Source organism: Coturnix japonica, chromosome 13 (genome assembly GCF_001577835.2).
Source record: "Coturnix japonica isolate 7356 chromosome 13, Coturnix japonica 2.1, whole genome shotgun sequence".
NCBI classification, from domain to species: Eukaryota; Metazoa; Chordata; class Aves; order Galliformes; family Phasianidae; genus Coturnix; species Coturnix japonica.
In genome coordinates, this window is record NC_029528.1 from 12612329 (window position 1) to 12637614 (window position 25286).

At 39.8% G+C, this 25286-nt stretch overlaps 1 protein-coding gene across 9 annotated transcripts in view; it reads left to right on the forward strand.

The window, feature by feature from the left end:
• EBF1 (EBF transcription factor 1) overlaps nucleotides 1-25286 on the forward strand; it is a 249148-nt gene that overhangs the window by 164200 nt on the left and 59662 nt on the right. For 5 of the 9 annotated variants that reach the window (XM_015876221.2, XM_015876219.2, XM_032447354.1 and 2 more), the window contains exon 9: nucleotides 18948-19081. In XM_015876221.2, coding sequence (XP_015731707.1) covers nucleotides 18948-19081 — 134 coding nt within the window. The remainder of the gene's footprint in view (nucleotides 1-18947; nucleotides 19082-25286) is intronic. The other 4 variants (XM_015876222.2, XM_015876220.2, XM_015876226.2 and 1 more) reach the window with 1 other exon arrangement.

The window sequence follows — 25286 nt, forward strand, 5'->3', positions numbered from 1 at the left end:
AAAAAAAAAAAAAAAAAAGAAAAAGAAACCAGCACCAAAATCACTAAAAAATAACAACAACAAGCCCAGACAAGTCTCCACCCCCCCCACCCCCCCCAACAAAACAAAACAACCCTTCCCCCCCGAACCAGACAAACAAAAGACTTTACAACCAAAGGGCATTTCACTCCCCTCTCCCTCTTCCAGATTGGTAGATCATTTCTTTGTTTTCAAAGCTGTTTGTAATCCTAATTCAGTAGGTGCTTGCACCCTCTAGGAGGTGGGGGTTTCTATTGAAGTTGAGTGTAGAAGGCACCGGTCCTTTTATGCTGGTTTGTTCCACAAATATTTGCCAAGGATCTGATGAATAATTAAACAGATTTTTCCAGAGTTTGAAGAAAGCAGATAAAATTTTCTCCAGGAAAGTGAATGCCACTCACAATAACAGTCACTAGACATGTTAAAAGAAATTATTAATAGCAAGAAATGGATAAATGTGAGAGTTTCTACTACTCAGTGGATTCCTGTGGAAATAGCTTTCTATTCTGTTCATGCTTTCAAGCATCAGTCCTGCAAGTACTTATGCATATATTTAAGATTATATGCACATATGGTCCTGTTGGGATCAATGAGGCTTCTTGTGTCAGTAAAGCTGAGGGTATTGATAAGTGTTTGCAGAATCAGGTCTGTAATTCACACTTACCAACCTAAAATTCTTAGCTCAGCAGCGTTTCTCATTATATAAACATAACTTACATCTGTATTTATTTAGCTCTAACTTTTTATGTAGGCTACGAGCCATTTTCAGCTATAATTCATGTTATAGAATTTTTTTTTTCATCCTGCATACAACCTAATTTAATAAACAAACCACTGTCATAATTTGTGCTGAATTTTTGCAAAGAATGTTCGAACTCTGTCTTTATTAATTAGCAGGAGGCAGAGCATTATGAAAAGAAACTTTGCTGCGTTCAACTTTGTAATCCTTCCATTAAGTCTAGTCTTTCAAAAACCTCTAATTTTTCACTTACTCCTATTAGAGTGGCAATCTTTTTTCTCCCTTGCAGTCTTCTCAGTGAATGCTTTTGGTCAGCACAGTACTTAGTTTCTCATACTTGTGAATGTTCATGGTGTAATAAAATCCCAACTTACCTCTCCCTCTTTCCCATTCCTATCTACCTGAAGGATTCTACTAGCAAAAAAGAAGGGGGGGAAGATGATGCTCTGCTTGCATAGTTACACAAACTCTGGATACTGTGCTACTATTAAAAGCCAACATCTGCAAACTATCTCCATATGTACACGTTGGGAAAGGTGATTTTTCTAATCTAGTTTCTCAGGCACCTCTCAAGCAACCTCATAAAGCCACCACTAATAAATTCTTACTTTTGAATGCAACCTTCATCCTACAAAATTACACTTTCCCCAAAGGCTTGGTGGAGCCTTTCGTTTTAAACTAAATCCTTCAATCCAGCTCTCCAGGAATTCTATGCGTATTTGTGTCCAAGAGATGCAAGAAAAAAAAAAAAAAGAAGAAATAAAATCCAGTAACTGTTTTAAATGTCAGTATTGAATGTCTAAAACACTTAACTGAATGAGAAAAAGTGGGAAAAGTCTCAACTGGGCTTAATGTTGTTGAATTTTGGGCAACCACCAAGAACTTTAGACCCATTGGAACAGATGAAAGTTTCCTCCACTGAAATAAATTCTTAGTTTGAGTCACTGAATGTATTCTTATCCTCTTGGTTTTGGAATTTTTATCTTGAATAATATCTTCTAGTATAAGTAAAAGAGACAGCTTGTTTGTCTTTGGTCTTTCCAGTTTCCTGCCTCCCTCAGGGGAGGACAGATTGCCCCGAACACTATTTGTAAATGGTGAACTGGAAACTACCAGAGTTGTGGCTTGTTTGTCTCTGGTTTGCTGCTCTGCTGAGCTGCTTCTGATTGTAGGTTTTGAAATGCTGGTGTTTAACTCTGGTCTGTCTCTGACCAAATGTGTACTTTTCTAGATATTTGACTCTTTAAATCAAATATCTGATCACAAAAGTGATGAATGCCTGACTTCGAGAGGACTGAGACTGGGAAAGGGGAGAGAGAGAATGTATGAAAGAGTACTGGCTGCCTGCCTTGGTAGGTGATACCCAGTAGTGGGACATACAGCTCTTAAATATGGAGTTGCAGTTTGTGTGACACCAAAAAAAGAATTTTAGTTCCAAAAGTCTAGAAATGAAGCCTTTACTTGCACAGCTGCCCAGGGGCCTGGTATCTCCACCTTCAGGTTTTTACCATTGCATTAGCAGGTATCCTGGATTATTTTTGGGACATCCAATACATCTCTATTTATATCTTGCTTGCCAGGCAGTAAAGTTCCTTTTTGTAGCGTGTCTCTTTATCTTTCAAGAGTAATAGCTGGCAAAGGCCAATTATTTCTTACATCTCTGTGTGGTATAAATAGGGTAAGCCACAGCAATCTGTGGTTTTTGTAATTATCACTTTTTCATTCACAAATAGTTGGATCCTCACTTGTTTTATGTTTCTGGTAAACCAGAAGACTGGTGTGGTTGACCTTTATAAATTGTGCCCATAGAGTAAGATGTATAGAGAAGAGCCAACAGGCCCCAACCATTAGAATACGTTTCAGTTTGTAGTTCATTCCAGGGTGTCAGTTTTAAAGGGAAAACCTTTCCAATGCAATTTAAGTGACTAGCTTATGGAAGGGGCAATTCTGACAGGGTTTGCAATAACCCTTTTCAAGTTTACCAGCGTGAAGTCCACCACTGCATACGTCTGCAGAGTTTCCAGTTAAAACTCTTATCACCACAAAGTAAAAATCCTTTTTCCCCAAAACCTTTCAATGACTCTACAAGAATGTAAAGACAATTGCAGCATCAGTTTCTCTATTATTTTTCCTCGCTGGCAGAATGCAATGCCCTCGAAAAATGATAGTCCCTGAGACCCTGTCAGTTTGCATGCTCTAACACTTTATTATCTAATGATCTAATATGCAACAAGGCAAAGAAGGGGGTGCTTATCACCCTGACAGGATGCCTAAGAAAAGTGACTAAATTACTTTATGTACCATTAGCGCTAGCTGCCACAGTGAACTCGCTGTGAGCATTTATGCAAATATTCCTGAATACATTCAAGTGGCCTTGTCAGGAAGATGACTGACAAGCAGCTTAAATGCTTGTTATTTTAAAGGGACAGTTTGATTTCTTTCTTTCTCCCCCCTTCCTCCTGTTCCTCTGTAGGAGAGCACTGATGAACTGGGTGTGATGGGTCTTGCTGGTGGTTTGGCTCTGAGATAGCTCGGCAGCAGCAAAAGAGGAAAGATTCAATGTAGAAATAGGAAAATAAGTACGAGATGTGATACTAGTGTGTGCTGATGGAAGCGAAGGCAATCATGATTTCTAAAGCAGTGTCCTGCCATTGTTTTAGCATGGGATATATATATAAAAATTGGTGTCTATCTGAAATAGATCAATATATAACAAAGCCTTTATTAGTGGCTGCCTTGTGGAAGTAATGGCATGTGGCTGCATTATTTGGTCTCTGTGTTATGGCACAGAGCAGTAGTTACTGTGCCTCAACTGGGGACATTGGGTGAACCCTTTCCTCAGCAGAGGGGCATTAATTGAGCTTTTCTTGCCAATCTTGCCTACCCAGGCAATCGGAGATAGTACAGGAGGCACGTGCACAAATTTGCCACTGATTCTTTACATCTGAAAGAAAAAAAATAAATTGGCTATGTGTTCTAAGTTGGCTCTATATTTTTTTCTATTCAGATCATTATAAATAGAAAGTTTATTTGAGAACTACTATTTTGATTTAACCTTGAATCCCTTAATGTTGCACACATCCATGCTTGATTAAATTGTTAATATAAGACAGAATACTGACTGAAGGCAAAAAATATTAAGAAGTTGAGAGAGAGGGGTTAATCTGCAAAATTTATTATGTTTTACCACTCGAATGGTATAAGTCCAACTTCTTAATCAAAGTTAGGGACTACTGCATACACAAACCAGCCAAGCTTAAACAAAGGAACTTTCATTTTGCCTCATTGCATCTATGGATGGAGGCACCTGTTAAATCTTACTGCCTCACTTAGGAATGTTTCTGTGATTATCTGAAAAATATAAACTCACAGGCTTTTTCTGCACGATATCATTCCATGTAGAGAAATGCAGTTGGCTTGATTTATTATTTAGAAGGAAAATATTGAAAAAAAATATTAGGATTCTACCACTCTTCTTGAGGGGATCTTGTGTGTTATTCTGCGTTATGTTTGCTTTCTAATTTATTTTCTATGAGGGAGGAATACCTAGGGTTGGTGGACATCTCAGTGTGTACACAGGGGGAAAAAATGTGACTTTCAGAACATTGCACAACATGGATAGTAATAACAGCGAGTGAGCCTTGATATACTGAAGGATTTCAAAACTTCAAGCTGGAAATAATTTTCTTCACTTTTGCCAAGTTGTCTTTCTCATATCGGTTCCTTCATAAATGCAGTGACTCATAAATTCAGGCAACTTTTTACATAATGGCTTGTTATGTGTTCTTGGAGCTTGACCTCAGTGAATGTATAATATTAACCTCTTCACTGCCCTGTGGTCTTACTGCATGTTTCTGATGTAAGTGAACACACAAGGGGTGGATTAGTCCAGTATGTGTACTCAGATGGAGCTCTGAAGAGACAAAACATAACCAGAAAGATAAGGTGCTACACTAGGGAGAATTTGTAGAGAAATAAAGACTTGAATATGATCTCAACAAGATTTTAGCACTATGGATCAGTGAAACAAGTTACCAAAGTTGTGGCACACTTTCTGCAGTTTGCAGATATTAAGTCAAGACCCATCTAAATGGTATATATCAGATCAGGGAAAGGTTATGGGCTTGAGCAATTGCTCACTTAGGATTTGTGGGGTGAGGCTCTGGTTCGTGTTGTATGGGATCCCGGGCTGTGTGATCGCAGCTGTCCCTTTGGGAGTGAAAACGCAGTCCATCAGGTTAGCAAAACACAGCAGAGCTCTGATTCACACAGCTCCAAAACGTGTTAACCACGTTGTGCCCCATTGAATTGTTCTGATGAATTTTTGCAATCCTCTCCAGAGCAGCGTTGCTGCCTGCAGGCCTCTGCCCCTGCTTCCTCTTTGGCCATTACTGAGAATTTCACAAGAAATGGTGGGTGGATGGAGCTGCCCTTCTCCTGGCCAGTTACATCAAAGAGAAAGCAGAAAAAAAGCAGAAAATCTTCTACGTGCCTGAGTCGTAAATCAGGCACTGAAGAGAGATGCTTAAAAGTTTGACTATCTGGTGGGAGCAGTTTTGGTGTTCCAAAATACATTTTTAGTTTGAGAATAAATGAAAACAAGACAAAGAATCTTCTAAAAGCAGATTTTTAATGACTGATTAGTGCATGGTGAGTCCAGAATTTCAGCTTTGCCATTAGACTTTAAGTCTTCTGTGAAGCTGGAGATTTGAGCTTGTGAATATTGTTCTTATTTAAACAATCTCATAACATAGATGTATGAATGCTACTGTGGCACAGGAGGCTTAAGAGAGACCATCCGAAATATTTTAGCCTTTTGAAAGAGTTGTTTTTACATAATGACCATAGTAATACCTCCTGAATAGGCACGTTTGGGTACTCCAAATTGCCTCAGAAAGGAAAGGGGAAAACTGGCATTAAAATTTGAAAGAGATTTGTATAAAAATATCTGTATTTTGTTACAGCAGATAAGGGAGAAAAGTTTGGATGAGAATTCTCCAACCAACCACAAGTGCTGACTCTTATTTGGAGAGCTGGACCAACCGCTTTCTGAGGGTTTGAGGTTTTTTTCCAGGCCTCAGAGGAATTGGAGTATGGAATGCGTGTAGGAAAACCTTAGCTGCTCTGTTTGACAGAAACTGCACAGCTACCAATAGAGAGAGTGTTCAGTAACACTCAAATAGGCAATGAATATTCATAGATAATGAGCGTTCATTACATTTCAATTTGCTTTGCTGCGTCATTAATACAATAGCATCGTAGGGGAGAAGAATGACATTAGGAATATAGAAATGCTTGCTAGATGTTGCACTGTATGGAGGTGAAGTTTTTGCCAAACATTGTTTTTATAACCTTCCAAAGTGTGCAAATGAGTAAATGAGAAGGTATTAAGTTATTGTAATAGGGTTGATGTTATTTCTAAGCAAATTCCTCTATTGTAAATGTTCTGTTGTATGATACCTTTGTTGTTATGTTGAGAAAAGGTGCTTTTTCACTCCGTTCCCTTACTGATACAGACAGAGTACAATGGAGAGGATTTGGTGAGCTGTGATTTGTACATGAAGGCCAAGAACCAGTGATTTCTTTAAGAATCTATCTGAATATATCATCAAAAGTCGTGATTATCAAAGAATGGTGCAGATATCTGGATGCTTCCACATGTTTCACAATAAGCACCCCGGTATTTGGACAGACCAAAGCAATCAGTGTTTATGAGAAGTCTCTGTTCTCATTATGCCTGGAGATATCAAGCAGCTGAGCGTTGGCAATCTAAGGATTCAAGTTTTGCATAGATGAAAATTTCCCACCAAAACGTAACATTGAATATTCTAATTCAGTAACTTCACAAATAATGAACTCAATAATTTTGCATCTGAGGTTGTTTTCTCACTGAACTAAGAGAAGAGCAGTGTGATCATTTCTGTCTCTCTCTTACTGTTGGTCTCAGGGCGCCTGCTGAGTGTTTCCCCAGAAAAAATGAGTGTTCGACAAAGCTCCTCTGCTTTCAAGGAAATGATTTAATAGCGTAAACCAGGAAAACATTGCACAGAATGGAACCCACCACCGTGGGTTGTTTGGAATGGTTATTCTAATCTGAGTTGCCATCTGAAAATTATTAATGTTAGTAATAAAGAATAAAAATAAGCTGCTAATAATTAATACTGGAATGGGAGAGTGTTTGGCTGAAATCCAGAACACAAGATTTTCAGGAGTGCATAGCACTGGGGAAAGTGTGCTTTCATTAAAGCCAGTGGCACAACTTCATAACCTGGTTTTGAAAAATCTCAGCCAAAGCTGCTTGCTGAGCATAACCAGAAAGCTTTGTGTGTCACAATTAGGCCTTTCTGCTTCCCACCTTCCTTCTGTTAATTTATAGTTCTCTTTGTGACAAAACAAATCTTTAGTGTGAAAGTGACTGTAATATAAGCAGTGTTGGTTTATGACCTCATTGAGTGAAGTGGGTAGAGTTAGGATGTTTATTAAAAAGATCAAGAAAAAGTTTTTTTTAATGAAAAACTCATCTAAAGTATTCCGGTTTGAATCTACTTCTCAAAAGTACTTTAAGCATTTAGGCCTGAAAGTTAAGGTGCAGGGGGGCACTGAGATGTTCAATATATGACCTCCATAAAGTGAGAGCTTAGGACTTTCTGAACTTCTGGCTCTGCAGGTCGGATTGTCAGCCCAAAATGTAGATACCCCAAAGCAACCTTCAGCAGATTTCTTGGACACAGAGCCAAACTTGCAAAGCACTGAGGTGCCTGAAGATTCATTTAAGTATTTAGTAGTATTGAAACCACTGGGTAGCTGGATGCTTCCAAGAACCTGATCCCAAATAATGCAGGAACCCAAGTACTTTTTAGTGTATTGCTACTTAAGTGTCTACTAGCAGTAGAAGGAAATTCGGAATTAATTTTGTTTGCTTAATACCTTATTATTATGGCTTTGTGGGCACTCTACCAGAACTTTTATACCTACTCCATGCCAAAGCAGTATGTGTTTCCCACAGAGGTCCCAGTTTGCACTGTGCAAAGGCAGCAGATATGCTGGATCTTCCCTGCTGTAGGGGACTGTAAGTACAGCTCACATTGCTGTCTGCTGAAAACCTGGACTTGCATATGGAATTCATAGGCTCGGTGTTATCTGATCTTTGCTGAGAGGGAAGATCAGAACTCTGAGGTAAACTGCGGGATTGACCACAAAGCTGCTCATCTTTCAAACTGCGGCTTCAGTTTGTGAGTTGGGATTTGAGGTCAGTGTGTTTTGCTGCAGTGCATTCAGGTGAGGGTATCACTCATCTTCCTGGGCTCTTTGAGGAGGCAAAATATGGTATCTGATGAGGTTTGACCCTTTGTGTCAAAGCAACTTGTTAGGAACTCATTGGGGAATGATATCTCACACAGCAGGAAACATTCCTGAGGTTATGACCTTGAAGGACCTGTGGGTGCTGCCTCGTCATCCAGATGTGCATTGGGGCAAGCAGAGGTGTCCACTGGAAAGTTCAGTATCAGCTGCCAAGTATTTCATAGTATTTCTTACAGGGCTGCTTCTTACCTGGGCTGAGGTCCCTCAGTGCTTTTGGGAGCCAAGAAGGAGCTCCCAGGTCTCCAGGCATCCAGAGTTTTCTGCCTGTTTCTGCTCATCATGTAACAGAAAGCGGATGCTAATTTAGGCATCTTGACTCATGCATCTGGAGCTGGAGTCTGACTTTACACGTGCTGCAATGCCTGAGGTAGGTGGCCTGAATATGGCCTGAAATATATAAACATAGAATGACTTTATCAGACACATTGAAAGAACAACTTCTCTAAGCGTTTGTAGGCTTGAGTCCAAGGTATTCACTGCTCAGATTTTCAGCGTGCTGGTTTTATGTAGTGTCATTGCTGGACAGATACTACGAGCTATATTTTTATGCCGGTGTTTTTGCAAGTAAAGCTGAAATGGCAGGGAGGGGGTGCTTGACTGCATTCAGCACAGCACAAAGCGCAGAGGAGGAAACAACAAGGGGGTCTTTGCAGGGCAGGTGGGGATTGTGCTTGAAATTCAGTGCATCTCTCCATCACTGTCCTGCTGCCATCACAAACATGGGCTGAGCATTATATTGCATTCCTGAAACAAACCTCCCAAGTAACAATAATAACAACATTATTGATCAAACTACTTTGTTTCCCCCCAGGTAATCATTAGTTTGTAGTATGTTTATGGCCAGGACAGCAATGTGGTGAAGCCTTTGGATCTCTGGGTTGCTTTTCTTCCAGCATCACCACATTCTCTACCTTTTCCCCTGGCTCATGGCCTGGAAACCCATCCATAGGATGTGGGTCTCTGTTGGCAAGCCTGTGTAACCCGTCACTGAGACAGCCCGAGCACAATTTCTGCACATGATGAATATGGATCTTTGCTGCATCTGGCAGGCTGCAATAATGAATGCAGTAGACTGTCATTAATAGATAATAAAAGCAGAAAGCAACATTAATGGGAATAAGCTTTCCTTGTACTGGGACTGATTATTACTTTTTTGTTCTTGGCCTGTGACTGGATCAGGACACACATAACAGCTACCAACGCTGTGTGCACGCATGTGTTTTGTTGTTGCTGTTTTTTAATCTGGGATATTTAACCATGATATCTTCAAAGTGCAATTGTGTCATACATTCTCACACGCTAATAGATTTCAAAGATGAAGAGCTTTGCTGCTTTACATTTAGTCATGCCTTCATCTATAAATTTATGGCAGTATTATGGTTTAATGAATTGAACAAGTCCCAGAACAACAACAGAAGTGCTTTTTTGTTTGAATTTAGATGCTGCATACTTTGCTCTTCAAACGAATAATAAAACCAATATGTTTCTTTAGCGGTAGACTTCAGACTAACTTCATCTCACATTACTAATCAAGTACTCGAGGATATGTGTGCATACACATGTGGGTGTGCGCTGAGAGGCACTTCCAGGCACGGTGCTGACATAGGCTGAACATTCGTCTTCTGATAGTGGTAGGCAAACCTCTGAGAACAGATGGAGCAGAGTTCAGCACAAAGGTTTAATCCTATCAGGATGATTCCTGTATGGCCATCTGGATAATCCGGCGCACACATTCAGTGCCTGTTAAAAATACGGCGTAGGCCAAGATTAGCATCAGAGATTTTCCACTAGACTTGTTCATATTTAATTTATGATTTTCAGGCTCCAGAAAATTGCATGACAGAGCAGCTTGTGATTGTGAGAGAAATCAGGCAGGGAATAAGAACTCCTAGGATACTTGAGTTTTCCTTAGAGTAACTGGATTACAGGCATTCCTTGTCTCTGCCACAACTGCTTTGCGTTTCTGCATCAGCTGTTCTGTTTCTGAAAGTCCATTACTGCAAGGTCTCTGTTGTGGGCAGACTTTCTCAGTTCTGCTGAACAAAGAGACTTCAGCTAGAAACTCATTTTAGTCTGGGCTCCTGTTTCTATCCAGATGAAATAAATTGTTTGCCTGTAGAAAAGGCAAACTTCTTACTTTAGTGCTATGTAATACAATAGGAGGGTCGTGGCTGACTTTGGGGGTTAGATTTAGGTTTAATCAGTACTAATATTTAGCTTGGGGTGGAGACAATTTAGATTTAGGTGGAACTCTGTGTTTCATTTACAATAATTTCTGTGTATTACAGAGCATCTCTGGCTAAATCTTGTCAGTGTGGCCATAGCATTCCTGTGTGCCTCTGAACACTGAGACTTGCTGTTGTTGCTCTCAGGATGCTGGGACTGTTACACCTTTGAGGGGCTGGATGTCGTGACCTGGGAGCTTTTGTCTTATCCTGTGTTCTGTCTCTGGAAAGATTTACTGTGAGAGATGCACAGTTTTATTAAGGAAGATAAATAAGATTTTTTTTTTTCCCAGTTCACATGATAGATATTATACCAGATTCCACTCTGCATCCTCAGAAAACAGAGAATTTATCCGAAGTAATGATGAAACAAAACCTGAATTTAGAAATTTTGCCCACCTGCCTTTCTGCCAGGTTGAGATGCAGCAAAACAGTGTGAGCCAAAGGGCTCATGTTAATCAAATCCCATCCTATAAAAGGCTTTTCTGGTTCAGGACCCCAATGAGCAGCACTGAGGGACCAAGCAGTTAGTAGGGCTTGGGGTATGAGAGCTATGTGATGATGTTTGTTTTGCCATACTTTGACATACTTGGGTTGACTTATTTTATGCATTCTGGTCTTCCATTTGCAAGGTTGGCTTCATTCTCACTCAAGAATTGCATCAGTGCAATTATTTTTAAACTTTAGTGCACTTAAACAGATGCAGTCTCCTTTCTGGACATGCTTATTGTTTTTAAAATAGTCATATTGGCTTAGCAGGGCCCTGTAACTTTATCAGCGGAAGATAAATCAATAGGAAGAAGTTGAAAATGAAACAAGGGATATAGGATTTTTTCACTGTTTTACTAATGCAGCTTTGAAAGCACACCTTCATATAAGGCACTTCAATCCTATGCATATATCACACCTTAGTGCCCTACATGCTTTCAGTGTCTTGTCTTTCAGGAACAAAAACTGCTCCCAACCCTTTGTGAGTGGCTTCCCCATACCTTGGATTGAAAGTGAGGTGCATTAATTTGAGAGCCTGTTGTGAAGTATTTTGTGGGGACAAAGCATGCCCATCCATCCCTGATAGAGGAACGTATGCTGAGGTAGACACCTAGTTGGCATGTAGGTCTTTTGCCAGTTGTGGAGATGGAAGCACTACCAAGGTTTTGTGTGCCCTATGTGATGTTTTTGGGTGCTCTATTATTCCTCCTCATCCAGTGTGTATATGTCCCTGGCATAACCACACTGCCCAAGGTGACAGAGGGGCAGCCCTGGAGCTGAAGAGCTGCTTTAGTGCTATGCATGATCCCAGCCAGCCACAGCTGGCACTTTGTGGCTGACTCAGAGTAATAATCTTCTAACTTAGAGGCAAAAAAATGATGAATGCAAAAATTATAGCTTGAAATTGGCTTGAAATTTCTTTTTCTTCCTTTCAAATAAATTTTGAGATGCAAATCTTATTCTGAAATACAAAGTCAGAATGCTACGTAAAAGAATAGCACAATGAAATTATTAGGCTTCTTGATGTAGCATATGTATTTCAATAATAAGTATATATATATTATTGATATATGTATATATTTTGGCTGAAGCTGTATGTTGAATAATGAAATCTTCAAGTGTTTTTGCAGCAGTACATTTTTTCTTGGAGAATTTATTATTCACCAAACAAACATGACAGAAGTCCCTTTTGGAGGTCAGGTTTTACTGACTGGCTGTGAGATGCTCAGGCCTCGCACTGCTTTATTAATTTTTGGAAAGCAAGAAGTACCTCCAGAAGTCAAAACCAAACAAATAAACTTCAAATCTTTCTGTTACGTGAAAAGAATGAACGAACGTGTAGCTCTTGCAATGATACGAGATTACAGTTATTATTTTTTATGGCAGTGTTTTAAGTAAGTAAAACAGAACGGTTTGGGGTGGGTTTATTTATTTATTTTTAACATACTTTTTATTATTCAGGATTGCCTCCTTTTTCCATGCAATCATTTTTTCAGGTAATGGTCAACAACTGAAAGCTTTGGATTTTCTGAAGGAAAACACAGAGGACTCAATGAAGTGCATCTTTGCTAGCTGAGGCATCAGCAAGGATAAAAGAGGCAATGGCTTAGGTGTTGAGGTGGGATATTATACCAGGTAATTTACATTTTCAATTCCCATTGATGGGAACTGAGCATCCAAACTGTTAGGGAGAAAATCACAGCCAATACCTTTAATTTCACTCCTTGAAAACAGAAACAAAGGCAACCTTCCCTCCCTTCCCCTCCACCTGGAGGGATTGCACCATGCGTGTATTTTTGGCTCAGTGATTTCACCCAGTGCAGGCGTCACAAAACAAGAGGGAGGTTTCCATTTTCAGCAGGGTGTTGTAATCTTTAAAGCTTGCAAATGGTAAGTCCCAAATATCAAGATGCTACAAGGAAGGGGCGGTGGGGCAATACATCCTCATGCCTGCATTGCATAAAGCTGCATGAGTTATCTCCTCGGGAGGGAAACCTCTGTTACCCTGTTTCCTGCACAGCAGCTGCTTATTGTCAGGAGAGAATAGGAGAGAGAGCAGGCTGTGGTATGAAAAAGGAAAGCAGGAAGATCATCACTTTATTAAGATAAACAGCAAATGCATTGTTTAGCTTAAGAATGAAGACTTAATGCACTGGTACAATATGTAAAAAAAAGCCAATAAACCTGCTGCAGTCCCTTTCTATGGAGTGCCTGTGACAAACCCTTTGGGTCCTGTGGGCTTCTCCCATATAGACCTGTATGGTAAACTTTAGTTGCTTTTCACTGCATACAGCTCCACTCTGGACCTTGCCAACTAGCAACATTGATCAGAAAGGCCTTTAGCACTCCAACAAGTGTCCATCAGATGTACTCCAGTGTATGCCTTCAGCTCTTGATGCCATGGGAAAGGAGTTTAGGCTCAAGTCATTTGTGAACGCTGCCTTGCTCAGAGGTGCAACCTCTACGTGATTTCAGAGGTACCTGAGGGTAAATCAGACAACACAGAAAAGCTGTAGCAATCTCAAAGTTTGTACTACTACATCCGTGTGAAATGGGAAAACCCATTTCCATATTCATTACTTAGCTCTTGACAGCTTTGCTCAGAGCTCTGCTCAACTGCCTTAAAAATTCAGTTCTTTATTCCCCAACTTCTTCAGCTGCGCTTACAAACACTTAAGTGGTTTGCTGAAACACAACTTGAATAAGTCATGGTTTTGAGTGCTTAATACTGATTTGTCTTGATCTGAAAATTGGTAGTTTGGTGAAAGTCGTTAACAGGTTGCAGGATCAGGCCCATAAGCTGGGGCTTAATCTGTGGCTCATGCATTTAGTTAGCCTGGAATCATGTTTGATCCGGGGGGGGGGAAGATAAAAAATTAAATTTAACTCCAGTAATTTCTCTAAGATGAGTTATAAATTCTGTGTTTCTCTGGAGTCCCAATTTTAACTGGCTTTATGCAGCTTTCCTTGCATGTCACAATACCCCCAAAGAGAAGAAAAATAAAAGCATGTACCTCATCATTTAAAATCCTGTTGTGATGCAGGAACTGTTGTCAGAGCCTCATCTATAGAATAATGGAGAATGAAACCACACTTCATGATAAAGACTGCAGGCGAGGTCATTCTTACAGTCACTAGCACAAACTGGATATTAATCATAGCACAAATACATTTCAGAAGCTAAAGAAGAGCAGTCCCAGAGCCCTGCTGATAGCTGTGCATCCCACTAATTCACCTCAGTGGAAATGTACCTCTGAGCTCAATTAACCCCTTTCCCAAGGCCACCCATAAACTTTGTGGTAAATATGTTTTTTTTTCCCCTGCCTCTGTTTTCTATCAGTGGAATAGATCATTTCTGTCGGGGGATAAAAAGCTATCTCTGTTCATAGATGTGGGTCCCTCATTATGGATCTAATGAATGTTTAGGGGGGACTTGTACCAGTAGCTCATTGAATTGATGGATTCGGATGCTCAGCTCCTATTTCCAGTTGCTGTTTGAGGCAGGTAGCTATACCCAGAAGGGGGGATCTCCTCATACAATTGCCTGCACACAAAGTTGGTTACTGAAAGTATACAAGAAGCTATGGGATGTTCTTGCTGTTGCTTTGTTATTATTGTCATTAGTATTATAAGGACCGTTATTATTCTTTTTTCCAAGCATTGTTCACAGGCAAATTGGAAATGTGGTAATTAGGCCCTGCCTGGTAACGTAGCATTAGTGTCCTGAGCCAAAGTTCAACGCTCTGAAATGAAATTTAAACCAATTAATCTGTTAGATTTTTATCGCTTGTCCGTGTTTTCTCAGCAATTCCCTCAGCACGCGGCCTTTGATCAACTCTCATACAAAAGCTAAAATGTGTGCCTGCTGCTAGCAAGATGGGGCTGACATTAACATGGCACTCATAAAACAATCAGAGCAGTGAAGCCCTCAAACAGACAGGGCATAGTAATATTTAATAAAAGCGCACACATAATCTTGAGAATTAGCATTTTGTGCCTTGCAGTACCTTTGGGAGAAGAGCTTTTATTTGTGGAGTGATCATTATTATAACAAAGAAGAGCTACCTAATAATTTCCACTTTAACTCTGCAATATGCCACGAGCATTTCTGAACCATTATGCTAAACTGTGGAGGGGTAATCATTTTATTGTCACCGTTTGAAGGAAGAAAAATCCCCTGTATATGTGTAGCTAGGGGAGCACAGGAACACTGGAACCCACTGGTACACGCAGCACAAAACTTTTCCCTTTTGCTCCCATTCTGCTGAGTTGGTACCTATCACCCTTTATATGGATAATGGCAAGATTTTGCATCTGGAAAGTTTCTTTTTTTGTTGTTGTTGTTCTACAGAACACAAATTTGATGTAACCTTTTTCTCCATTTGTTTTTAGAACAGCATTTTAGAAACGATGCCCTGGTGTTACCAAATGTCATCTGATGCGATGATATTTTGAAACAAAATATTTTGTTTTTCTTGGAAATGTTAAGAGCTTTACTGCTAATTTCAGATGGAGATTCTGGGACTTTGTTCCTAAAATGTTCTGTACTTTGATTTCTCTTGGGACCAAAAACAAAATGTAGAAAAGCTGAGGTTCGCAATGAAAAGAGGATCCTTGCCTAGCTCTGTTTTACTAGGGTTGCACAGAAGTAAACACCTTCCAGACAGCACTTTGTAAGTTGCCAGATGATTAACAGAAGAAATATGAAGAGCTGAGGGCCTGAGCTGACCAGACGTGTGTACCTGAGGCATAAATAGAGCTGAGGTCATAGCACTGCCATCCTCCTGATGTTTCCACTGGTGATGCTGGCAAATGGAACCCGATTCTTCCATCCTCCTTCCTGGTGCTCCATGGAAAGGGTCTGGGAAGTGCAAAGAATTTACTGAGATCAACGTTCCAAACAACACCAGCTGTCATAAAGTGGTCATTGTGTAAATATATTTTATGCCTCCAAAAACAAGCAGCAGTCTGAATGCCTCCGTCGGCATGTCGCCATGGGCATCCTCAGGTTGCAGCCATCAGTATGGCTTAGGGATGTGAATTAGTAGGCAGTATTGGTGGTAGGTGGATGGTTAGATTAGGTGATTTTTGAGGTCTTTTCCAGCCTTAATGATTCTATGATTATATTTGCCCTGGGTGGCAGGTGACTCACCGTCCCTAGAGGACGTTTAGATGATGAATGTGGTTTAATGGGGAAATATTGGTTGTAGGTGGATGGTTGGACTAGGTGATACTGGAGGTCATTTCCAACCTTGGTGATTGTGTGGCTCTATTCTGTGATTCCTTTGTGGGGCAACACCTTCGTGTAACCCTTCCAATCTTTACAGAGATGTTCATTTTAAGGAAAAAGGTGGAGCTTTTCCTCCTCAGAGGAGATGTCCTGGGCTGTTGCCAGCAGATTCATCACGATGCAGCATTTATGAAAGATAAAAATCAAACACACAAGGCAACACGTGCAGCCTTGCACCTTGCAGTAGCTACCACAGCAAAGATCACAGACCTTCATTGTGGACTGGCAATGGCACAACAGTGTCTTGCATTCATTTTAAAGATGAATTGATTCTATAGTTTTGAAGCCTGCATATGTTTTCTGTTAATGGGTTATGGTCTCAAACAGTTTTTATTCACTGGTATTTGGGGAAAAAAAATGTTGCCTATAGTCTTTAAAGCAAAGTAACTCGTTCTCTAACACATGGGAAAATGGTTATCTTTGGGTTTTATGGTGGTGTGTGTGTCCACAATCAACTGGAAATAGTAGAAAGGGTGTAATTTGGAAGTGATTTTATTCTTTATTTATGAAAAGGTTTGATTCTGTGAAAGGGCTGGATGGCATTTTGAAAGGCTGCTTTCACTGTAAACCCATTGCTGTGAGCTCAGCTGAAAGGAAAGCATTTGGTTTAGGACTTTGCAATGGTTTTATGCACATTTTTATGCAAGTAACTTGAATCCAAATTAAACATATTGGAGTTACCTCTGTGTGCGCGCTGCATTTTCATGATGGTAACGTTAGGATGTTTCTTTTGTTAGCTCATGTAAAACTTAATGGCTGTGCTCTGCCAAGTTTGAAGCAGAGTAATGATTTTTTTTCAGCATGTGTGTGTTTGTGTTTTTCACTGGTGCTGGCATCCCCACCAGCTGAAGTAGTGGAAAACTTTGTGCCTGACACTTACAACCTTTTGTAGGTGGGAACAGGGTCTGTTTGCTCACCATGAATGCTCTCCATTGCTGGTGGTGCAAGTCTGCAGCAGAGTCCACAGAAACACTACTAAGGGTGACTCACCAGCTCCCTTCCCAGCTCCCTCTCGTGCTGCCTGCCCTGCCCAGGAGCTGAAGGAAAGCATTAACTCCAACCAACCAGAACCTCACTAGATAATGATAAAGATGCACAGTGTCTCTTTAGCACTTTATGTCTGGAGCATTTTAAGGCATACTTCTGTGAATTAATGAATTTACTGTCCTTATGTTTAAAGCAAAGCAAGGCAGGGGCTGTGGCACCACTCAGCAATGTTAAGTAATTCATAGGTGCAAGGGTTGTCTTAATATGCGGGTGATTTTCGTACCCCCTGTTTTCCTACTATATTCTTCCTTAATAAGTCTATGAAAGCTCTCCCTTGAGTATGTCAGCGAATACTCAACGTTACAAACCAAACAAGCAACTCCACCAGCCTTTTGATTAAGTGACAGTGGACAACCAAGTGCCAGCAACTTGCAAGAAGAGGTGTATGTGCAGATATATACACAGCTAATGAAGTCATGTTGATTGATGCCAGAATGACATTGTAGCTGTAGTGCAGGCAGTGGCAGCCTCTCTTGTGCTTTCCATGGAGTCTGACTCTTCGCTGAGCTCAGGAGTGGTTCACATCGAGAGGAAAGAATGTGTCTTTCCAACTCTAAGGCTGGAGTGTTGATGCTCCTTAAGGTATCTCTTTCTTGTAGCTAATGAAATTATTCAGATACCCTTTTTACTTAAAGCAGTATCTAAGGGTGTGGGGTCATAATTCTCTCTCCTGTAGTTTTAGCAAGGAGAAGTAGGTGGCATTTGTGTTGGATTCATTTCTTTTCATCAACCTACACCGCCAACCTGAGTCTCGACAGAATTAACCAGGTCTTTTTGGCTTACTCGGGTTGTTTATACAGTAGTGTTATTCCATTGGGTTCAACACAGTTAAATTCTGATGTACTCCAGTACTGCAGTAGAGGAGAATCAGCCCGTGGATGTTTTTATTGCCCTACTGCACTAGTATATAAAGCTGACAATGCTTCTGCTTTCATAGTCTTAATACAGATGATCTTACACCTAGATTTGAGCTTACTCCTTTAAGTTCTGCTTGAGTTTTCAACATCCCCTCAGGAGGCACTTAGTACATGTGTTGCCAAGAAAGTGGCTCATGAAAGTGGTGACAGACTCTATGAATAAGGCGAAATGCATTGCACACACTTCTTAATTACCCAGTAGACACAACATAAGTGGAGTGACGAGGTGGCAGAATGGTGGTTTCTGGTTTTGTGAAGTGTTTTTTTTTCCTGTAGTTGCTGAAGCATTAAGCAGGGCAGGGTGGTTTAATACCAGAACAACCTGGATCTAATTGCAAACAACTTAAAGAAATGCTGAGGGTTACACCCTATGCTTTTTTTCTTTTAGCCATTATTTTCCATCATATTTCTGGGAGTTTCCTTGATGAATTTAGGTTATGATGGATAATAAAGTGAGCTCATTGAAGGTTGTTTTATTAATTCAGGCGTTCTTCATTTTGTGTACAAAAAAGGTAGAGATTTGTTCTAACTTCTGGTTGATCTCTGCTCATCATACAGTGATCTGTTATTTATCTGTCTATACGTACATATAAAAATATATTATCTTTTTTCTGTTGATGTTATAAAAGTTATTATTTTTTAATATGGATAACAAACCCAAACAAATTAATTAAAAATAACTTCCAAAGATATGGTTGGAGGTCATGCACATGTACTGAAAAGAACACAATTGCTGAAATCTTTGTGTTAGCAAGGGGGGAAAAATGAAAGCTCCTTTTATTTTATTTTTCTCAAGTCTTCCATCATTAAAATCTGGTTCTAACAGCAGAATACTTCTCTTTTTCATGTGTGTTGAAAAGCAGCTACACCATGTATCAAAGCCATCAGTCCAAGTGAAGGATGGACTACAGGAGGTGCCACTGTCATCATCATAGGAGACAATTTCTTTGATGGGTTACAGGTCATCTTCGGCACCATGCTGGTTTGGAGTGAGGTAGGTGTTGTCTGAATGGTAATGTCTAATAGCTTTGTCTAGCTTACAGCTAGCCTGTCCTGTTTCTATGCCACATGCTAAATCAGCAACAAATGTTCAGATGTGAATCGTTTCCTCATTCAATTTTATGTAAATAATTAAGTCAAATGTACCTGTGGCAGAGCTACATTATAGCCAGGGGATTTGCATCTCCTCTGGCTGGCTCTGAATTTGCTCAGTATCTTTTTCTTTTTCCCCAAGAAAAGGAAAGGATAAATGTCTGTGTGAATAATTCTGCGTTTAGCACTACAATAGCTGGAGGCCCACAGGAAACAAACGTTTAAGTGATCCTGCATTCCTGGGAAACCAGCTGCTTGTAGCTGCAGCTCAACAGAGTGGAGAATGCAGAAATTCAGCACCTCTGAATGGCATGTCCTGGAAGTGTACGTTCAGTGTTGTATCCACATGAAAAATACAGCCTTATTATATCTACCGGGGTCCTCTACAGCTTGAGTTTACCTGCCTTTCTTTGTTTCTCATCCATTTTTAGTGTTGCTACTACTCCTAGCTACTTAAGTCCTCTCATTTCCATGCACAATATTAGACATGGAGTCTGATATTCCTTAAAAGTCTGTAGAATGTCAAACCCCAGGTAGCACCACCCAAATGGCCACTTCCATGTGCAGGTGGAGTTCCCACTGACCTCACTGGCATGGGAAGGCAGCTCAAAGAAAGGTTTAAGTTTTGCCTATGTGGCTTTCTGAGAGAATATTGAAAGTTTTATTAAAAAATCAACAATATTTCTAGGAGTTTAGTACTGAAATAATCTAAGAGACAGACCTGCCTTTCCAAACTGAGCAATTCTAGCTTAGTGACATGAGGAGCTTCTGATCCTTTGCCTTATATCTTACAGATATTAAATCAATATTATAGCTTAATTAATATCCAGTGCATTCTCCCCACTGATTCCATTGCACATATGGCAGCATTTATTCCATATGAAGAGTGTCCTCTAATGTCCTTCATGGGCTTTGTGGGTTCTCTCTCTATCTCATTCTTCAACTTGAGGACAAGTGTGGATGAAAGGACATTCCAGAAAAGAGATATTCTAAATGAGCCCTATTCTGAAACCCTTATGTGATCATGAAAGTGCCCCTTGGGTCCAGTGTGAGCATTTTGTGTGTAAAGATTGAAGCCATTACAGCTACAGACATTTTAAAAGGAAAGGTGAAGAGGCTGGGAGGAAATTGCTCTGGTTTTGGTACTGCAGAATTGGATCTTTCATTATAAAGCTTGATTCTGTTTATTAGTGGAAGCCATTAATTGGCAGATTCTAACCCCAGGTAAGTGAGTGCTGGTCAAAACATTGTTGATGGTGCTTACAAATCCTTGTCATAAAATTAATAATGCTATAGATGGGGCCCAGATCAAAGTCAGTTTGTTGCTGTGTTTGCTGTAATGGGCTACAAGTTGGCTTTGAGTCAACACATGAAAATGATAGAAAATTGTATAGGGGAAAAGAAATTATTTGTGAAAGAAGCAGACAAACATGGACAATAAGTACCAAAAGGCATCAGCTGTACAAATAACCCCTAAGTGATATTGGTGTATAAATAATTGGAATTACACACACCAGCCACATACGAAGTACAAAACAAGTTCTTTCATTTGCCTTCCAGTGTCTAAAAATGTCTGGCATATTTCAGTACTCAGGAAGAATATTTTTGCTTTACCTTAATAGTGTAGACTTGTACTACCTATTTTCTGAATATCAGTACAGTTTTAAGCCTGGAACAGGCCCATCCCAAGCTGCCAGTCAGACCTGGTATCAAACCACTTATTTTGTAATTGAATTCAACAAGAATTCTCAGTTTCTCCCTGTTGTTTCATGGATCCAAATAACACATGGTTTTAACTGGGCTGCATAAAATCTAAACCGAAACTTGACAGGAGGAAACTAAAGGAAAAGAATGAGTGTTGTGAAGTATGTTCACATGGATTTGTCTAGGATCACTTCAAATTGTAATTGCGGCTAGTTTGGGGGATGAGGTCTAAATTAAGTATCATTTTGCCACAGACTTTGCATAGGACCTTGGGCAAATCACATAATCTGCTTAAAGTTCAATTCCCTTTCTCCAACATCGTAATAAGATTAGTCACCTTCTTCAGAGAGGTGCTGGGAAGATAATTATCATAAAGGTCCTATATTACTCAGATTTTATTATAGCAAAGCCCATGTAAGTACCTGAGATGCATGGATATTTAAAGTATAAATCCTACCACTATTGAGAAGCAAAGTTAAAAACAAAAAAAAAACCACATTGTTCACTTTAAGGGTGTGTTTGTTGATGTCAAGCAGCATATGTTATAAATAATTTGAAGGGTAAATAATATATTTTTAATTTATTTTACATGTATTCAAGTTTTATAATTGAAATATTTATATGCTTGAAATGGAGTACACTGTTAAAAAAAGGAGGTTTAAAATGGTTTCTGAAACACGTATTTATTATTTAAACATATATTTTAGCTGTAAACACTCTAACATAATTACAACCTTTCTCAGCCAGGGAGAACTAAATAAAAACTTAATTTGTCACATTAATTTTGTGCAGAAATGCAGATACCCTAAGCCAGTGGGTTCAATTAATCCTTAACTTCCATATTACTTTATAAAAATGACTTTAAGAGCCCTTGATATTTTTAGAATACAGCAAAATGAGCCATCTGATGCCTTTTTTTTCCAAGGGACTTTCAGAACTGGCAGAGAAACGGTATTGGTATATCGTGTTCACATGCTGCATCTGAATAGACAACTCCCAGCAAATAGTCTGTTTGCCAGATAGTCTCTGCCTTTCTGTTTGCCCAGTCCACAAACAAGAGGATTTGTTATTTAGTTTTTTACCCAGCGCTGCACATTGCTGCAAATATCCCAAATCTGAGCTGCTGATAAAATCCTCTGTTACTGGGGGACCGTAATTCCAAGAGTCGAGTTTCAGAGCAAGCACACATGATCGTGAAGACAAAATTAGTTTCTTATAAATATTCCACAATATTTGCTTAAAATGAGCTATTTCTTCAAACATTTTCCTGCCAAGAACATTCCTCCAGCTGCACAGAGTCAGCTGGAAACAACTTCTTTCTTTTATATTAAGAGAAGATGAAGCAGTGAACCATCAGCTCGTTTCCCTTTGTACAGCACAAAAACAGAGCTTCATTTTTTATTATTATTTTTTTTTTTTTTATTTTTAAGCTGCTGAATCAAAATTCTGTGACAGTTTTTTTTTTTTGTTTTGTTTTGCTTCTCATGTTTATTATTGATTTTGGAAGTCTCTCTTTTTGAGTGCTTGTTTTGGAGGTCTGACTCATTTTTAAAGAACGAGTAGGCACCCTCATTCTGAAAGCCAAGGCTTATTAATCAGCCTCTGGATGCCCAGCATGGAGGCACGCGATGCCACCGGTCACTATTGAAAATAGATACCTTAAGGGTCCCGTTCCTACTGAGAAAGCCATTCATTACCTTCAGTTTGTTGGATTTTTTTTTGGTCATTCCTGTCCTAATAGTCCTCTTCACACAGAGCCCAAGTTAAATTTATGACCGATTGTCACCATTTCCCCAACCACAAAGCAGAGCTGGAGCACGCAGAAGTAAACGAGTGACTCAGATTAATGACATCTCCTTATAAAATGTCACTTTTCAAAAAAAGAAAGTAACCTGGCACTCTGAAGAGTGTGAAATGATGCTGTATCACAGAAGAATGTCTAGAATATATTAGCAAACCACAGAAAGAGGCGTGTTGTACACAAACTAAATGTGTTTTAGATTTTGAACGACATGCACCTCCGTCCATTCTGAATACCTCTAACTCAGGTTTTAATCCAATCCACAGTGTGTCCCAAGTTAGACAAGTTAGAGTTTATATAAAACATATAGTACGGATGCCAACTACCAGACCAATTCACTTGAAAATCCCTTGGGAAGAGGGTACAGTTGATAGTTTTTTGTCCAACTCCAGTTCTCAATTTGCCAATTACTGGATTGGGAAAGGAAGTTGGATCTGGGATTCTGGTTGTTTGGTTCATCTCCAAATCACAAGTTAGTGCGTTGCTCGGGATTTACATTTAAACACATGCTCAGAAATGTAGGTAATTCTTATTGACAGATTCCTATTTCATGCCTTGTCTGTTAATGCAATGTGTGTTTCCACCCGAGGTTAGAGTATCATAGTGCCCACACTGGGTGAGATGTGGAGGTTCATCTTCTCTATGTGTTGTGTTTGGCAGTGGGGCAATGGCAGATATTTCTGAAAGCAACAGGGTGACTGTATAATAATGTTTATCAAGAAGTTCAACACTTTGGGTCTCAGAGGCCTCCAGAAGTGGCATCTTTTTGTTTAAGATGACATGACTGTAATAGCTTACCTCTTCCAGGTGCTTTGTGTGCAAATATTGGACAGACTGTGCATTGAAAAAGGTATAGTCTGTGTCAGTGTGAAAAGAGAAAATGTGCTAGCAAAATATGGCAGGAGTTCCCCAGGTCACACCGCAGGTCAGCACTTCAACAGGAAAATACCCCATAATCCTAGAGTCATTGATATCAGGGGAGGGTTTGCTCTGGCTGTGCACCCAGATCCATGCAGCAGCCTTGAGTCACAGTGACTGCAAAATGTATTCAGGGTGACACACAGGCGGTCCTGGGGAGCCAGAGTTCAAGACCAGAGGCAGATTCAGAGGACGGGTTTCTAAGTGTAGTGACATTTTTTTGTCTCTTAAAGCCAATTGCTTGAGCCAGCGACAATATAGGCGAATACTGGAATGTAACCAAGTTAGCTAGTTCCTTTCTGTGGGCATGAGAACCAAATGTTAACCCAGAATAAAGGTTCTTCTAGCTCAGCTCAGCATCCCTGATAGTGGTCAGTGGTAGATGGTAAGGAGAAAAAGCTAAAGGAAGAGGAAAATGTATTCTCCATATACATCTCCCAGGCTTCAGTTCCAGAGAATAGAGGAATAAAATATATACTGATTATCCTAAACCATAGGACTTCAGACATAATGTTCACCCTTTGGGAATGTGTGGGCGACAGTATTGTATATTTGTGGTTTTAAACACAGTTAAACTTATTTACTTCAGAGCACAAAGGAAAACCAAACTGTTTGTGGAGAACAAACCAGGAAACTTGCTTAACTCTCCCCAGCTCTCTGTAACAATGGACCATAAATAGGTCAGACATTTCTTGGGAACCAGTGAAGATGAGTATTGGAAAATGCCACAAATTATGTTTAAAGAACATTAAAGTGATGACAGACCAGTAAATGTTGGGAAATTCAAAGATACAACCAGAAGCTGCCCTTATAGCTCATGCCAGAATGGGGGCGAGAGGTGTGGAGGCACAGTAAGACAAGCACATTAACCTTCAGTATTAAAGTCCTTGGCTGTTTTTCCAACTGTTTTTCCCCTAAAAATGTCATGAATCTTTTCTCATCTCTCCAGTCCACCCAGCTGAGTAGAACTATTGAGGGTGGGATTTATTTCAGCTGTGCTTGGCTTCCTATATAAGCATATAAATTTGTTACCTTGGTTTGCTGGAGAAAAGTGGATACTAACAGGAAGCAGCTTGTGCTAACAGAGAGGTATCTAAAACCATGGAAATAAATTACTGTTCTGTTTCTGCTGATGATTGAGGGCACGTCTAGCATTAACCAAAGGTTTATGACTCTGGTAAGCTCAACTTTAAGGCAACTCAGTTTAAGTAAAAGGGATCCTTAGAACTGTTTGTTTTGACCAGTAAATAGAGTGAGTAATTTGGGGAAAAAAAGCCTGTTCCTTTCAAAAATAACTAAGTTCAAAAATCACAGTTTCAAAGATCTCTTTGGAGCTCTCAGACAAGGACATCAATTCTTTGTGATCATTTCCAAAATGACATGAGCTGGGGGCTGATCCTGTGGCTTATGTGGAACTGAATAACATTTAGAATATTTGATACTGGTAGTGTTGTTTTTAATCTTCAACTTGATCTAACCCTAATTTTCTTATTTTAAATATGGAGAAGTTCCTACTGTGAATGCCATTTCCTGCAGTAACACAGATGGCTTTCAGACAGACATTCCTCTCCTTCTCTGGCTTTTTGCTTGTTTGTTTCTTTTTTGTTTGTTTGTTTTACAGACGGCTTCATTTGGGAGTTTTAGCTTTGTTGGCAATTTGTGATATAGGCTTGCAGCAACAGTC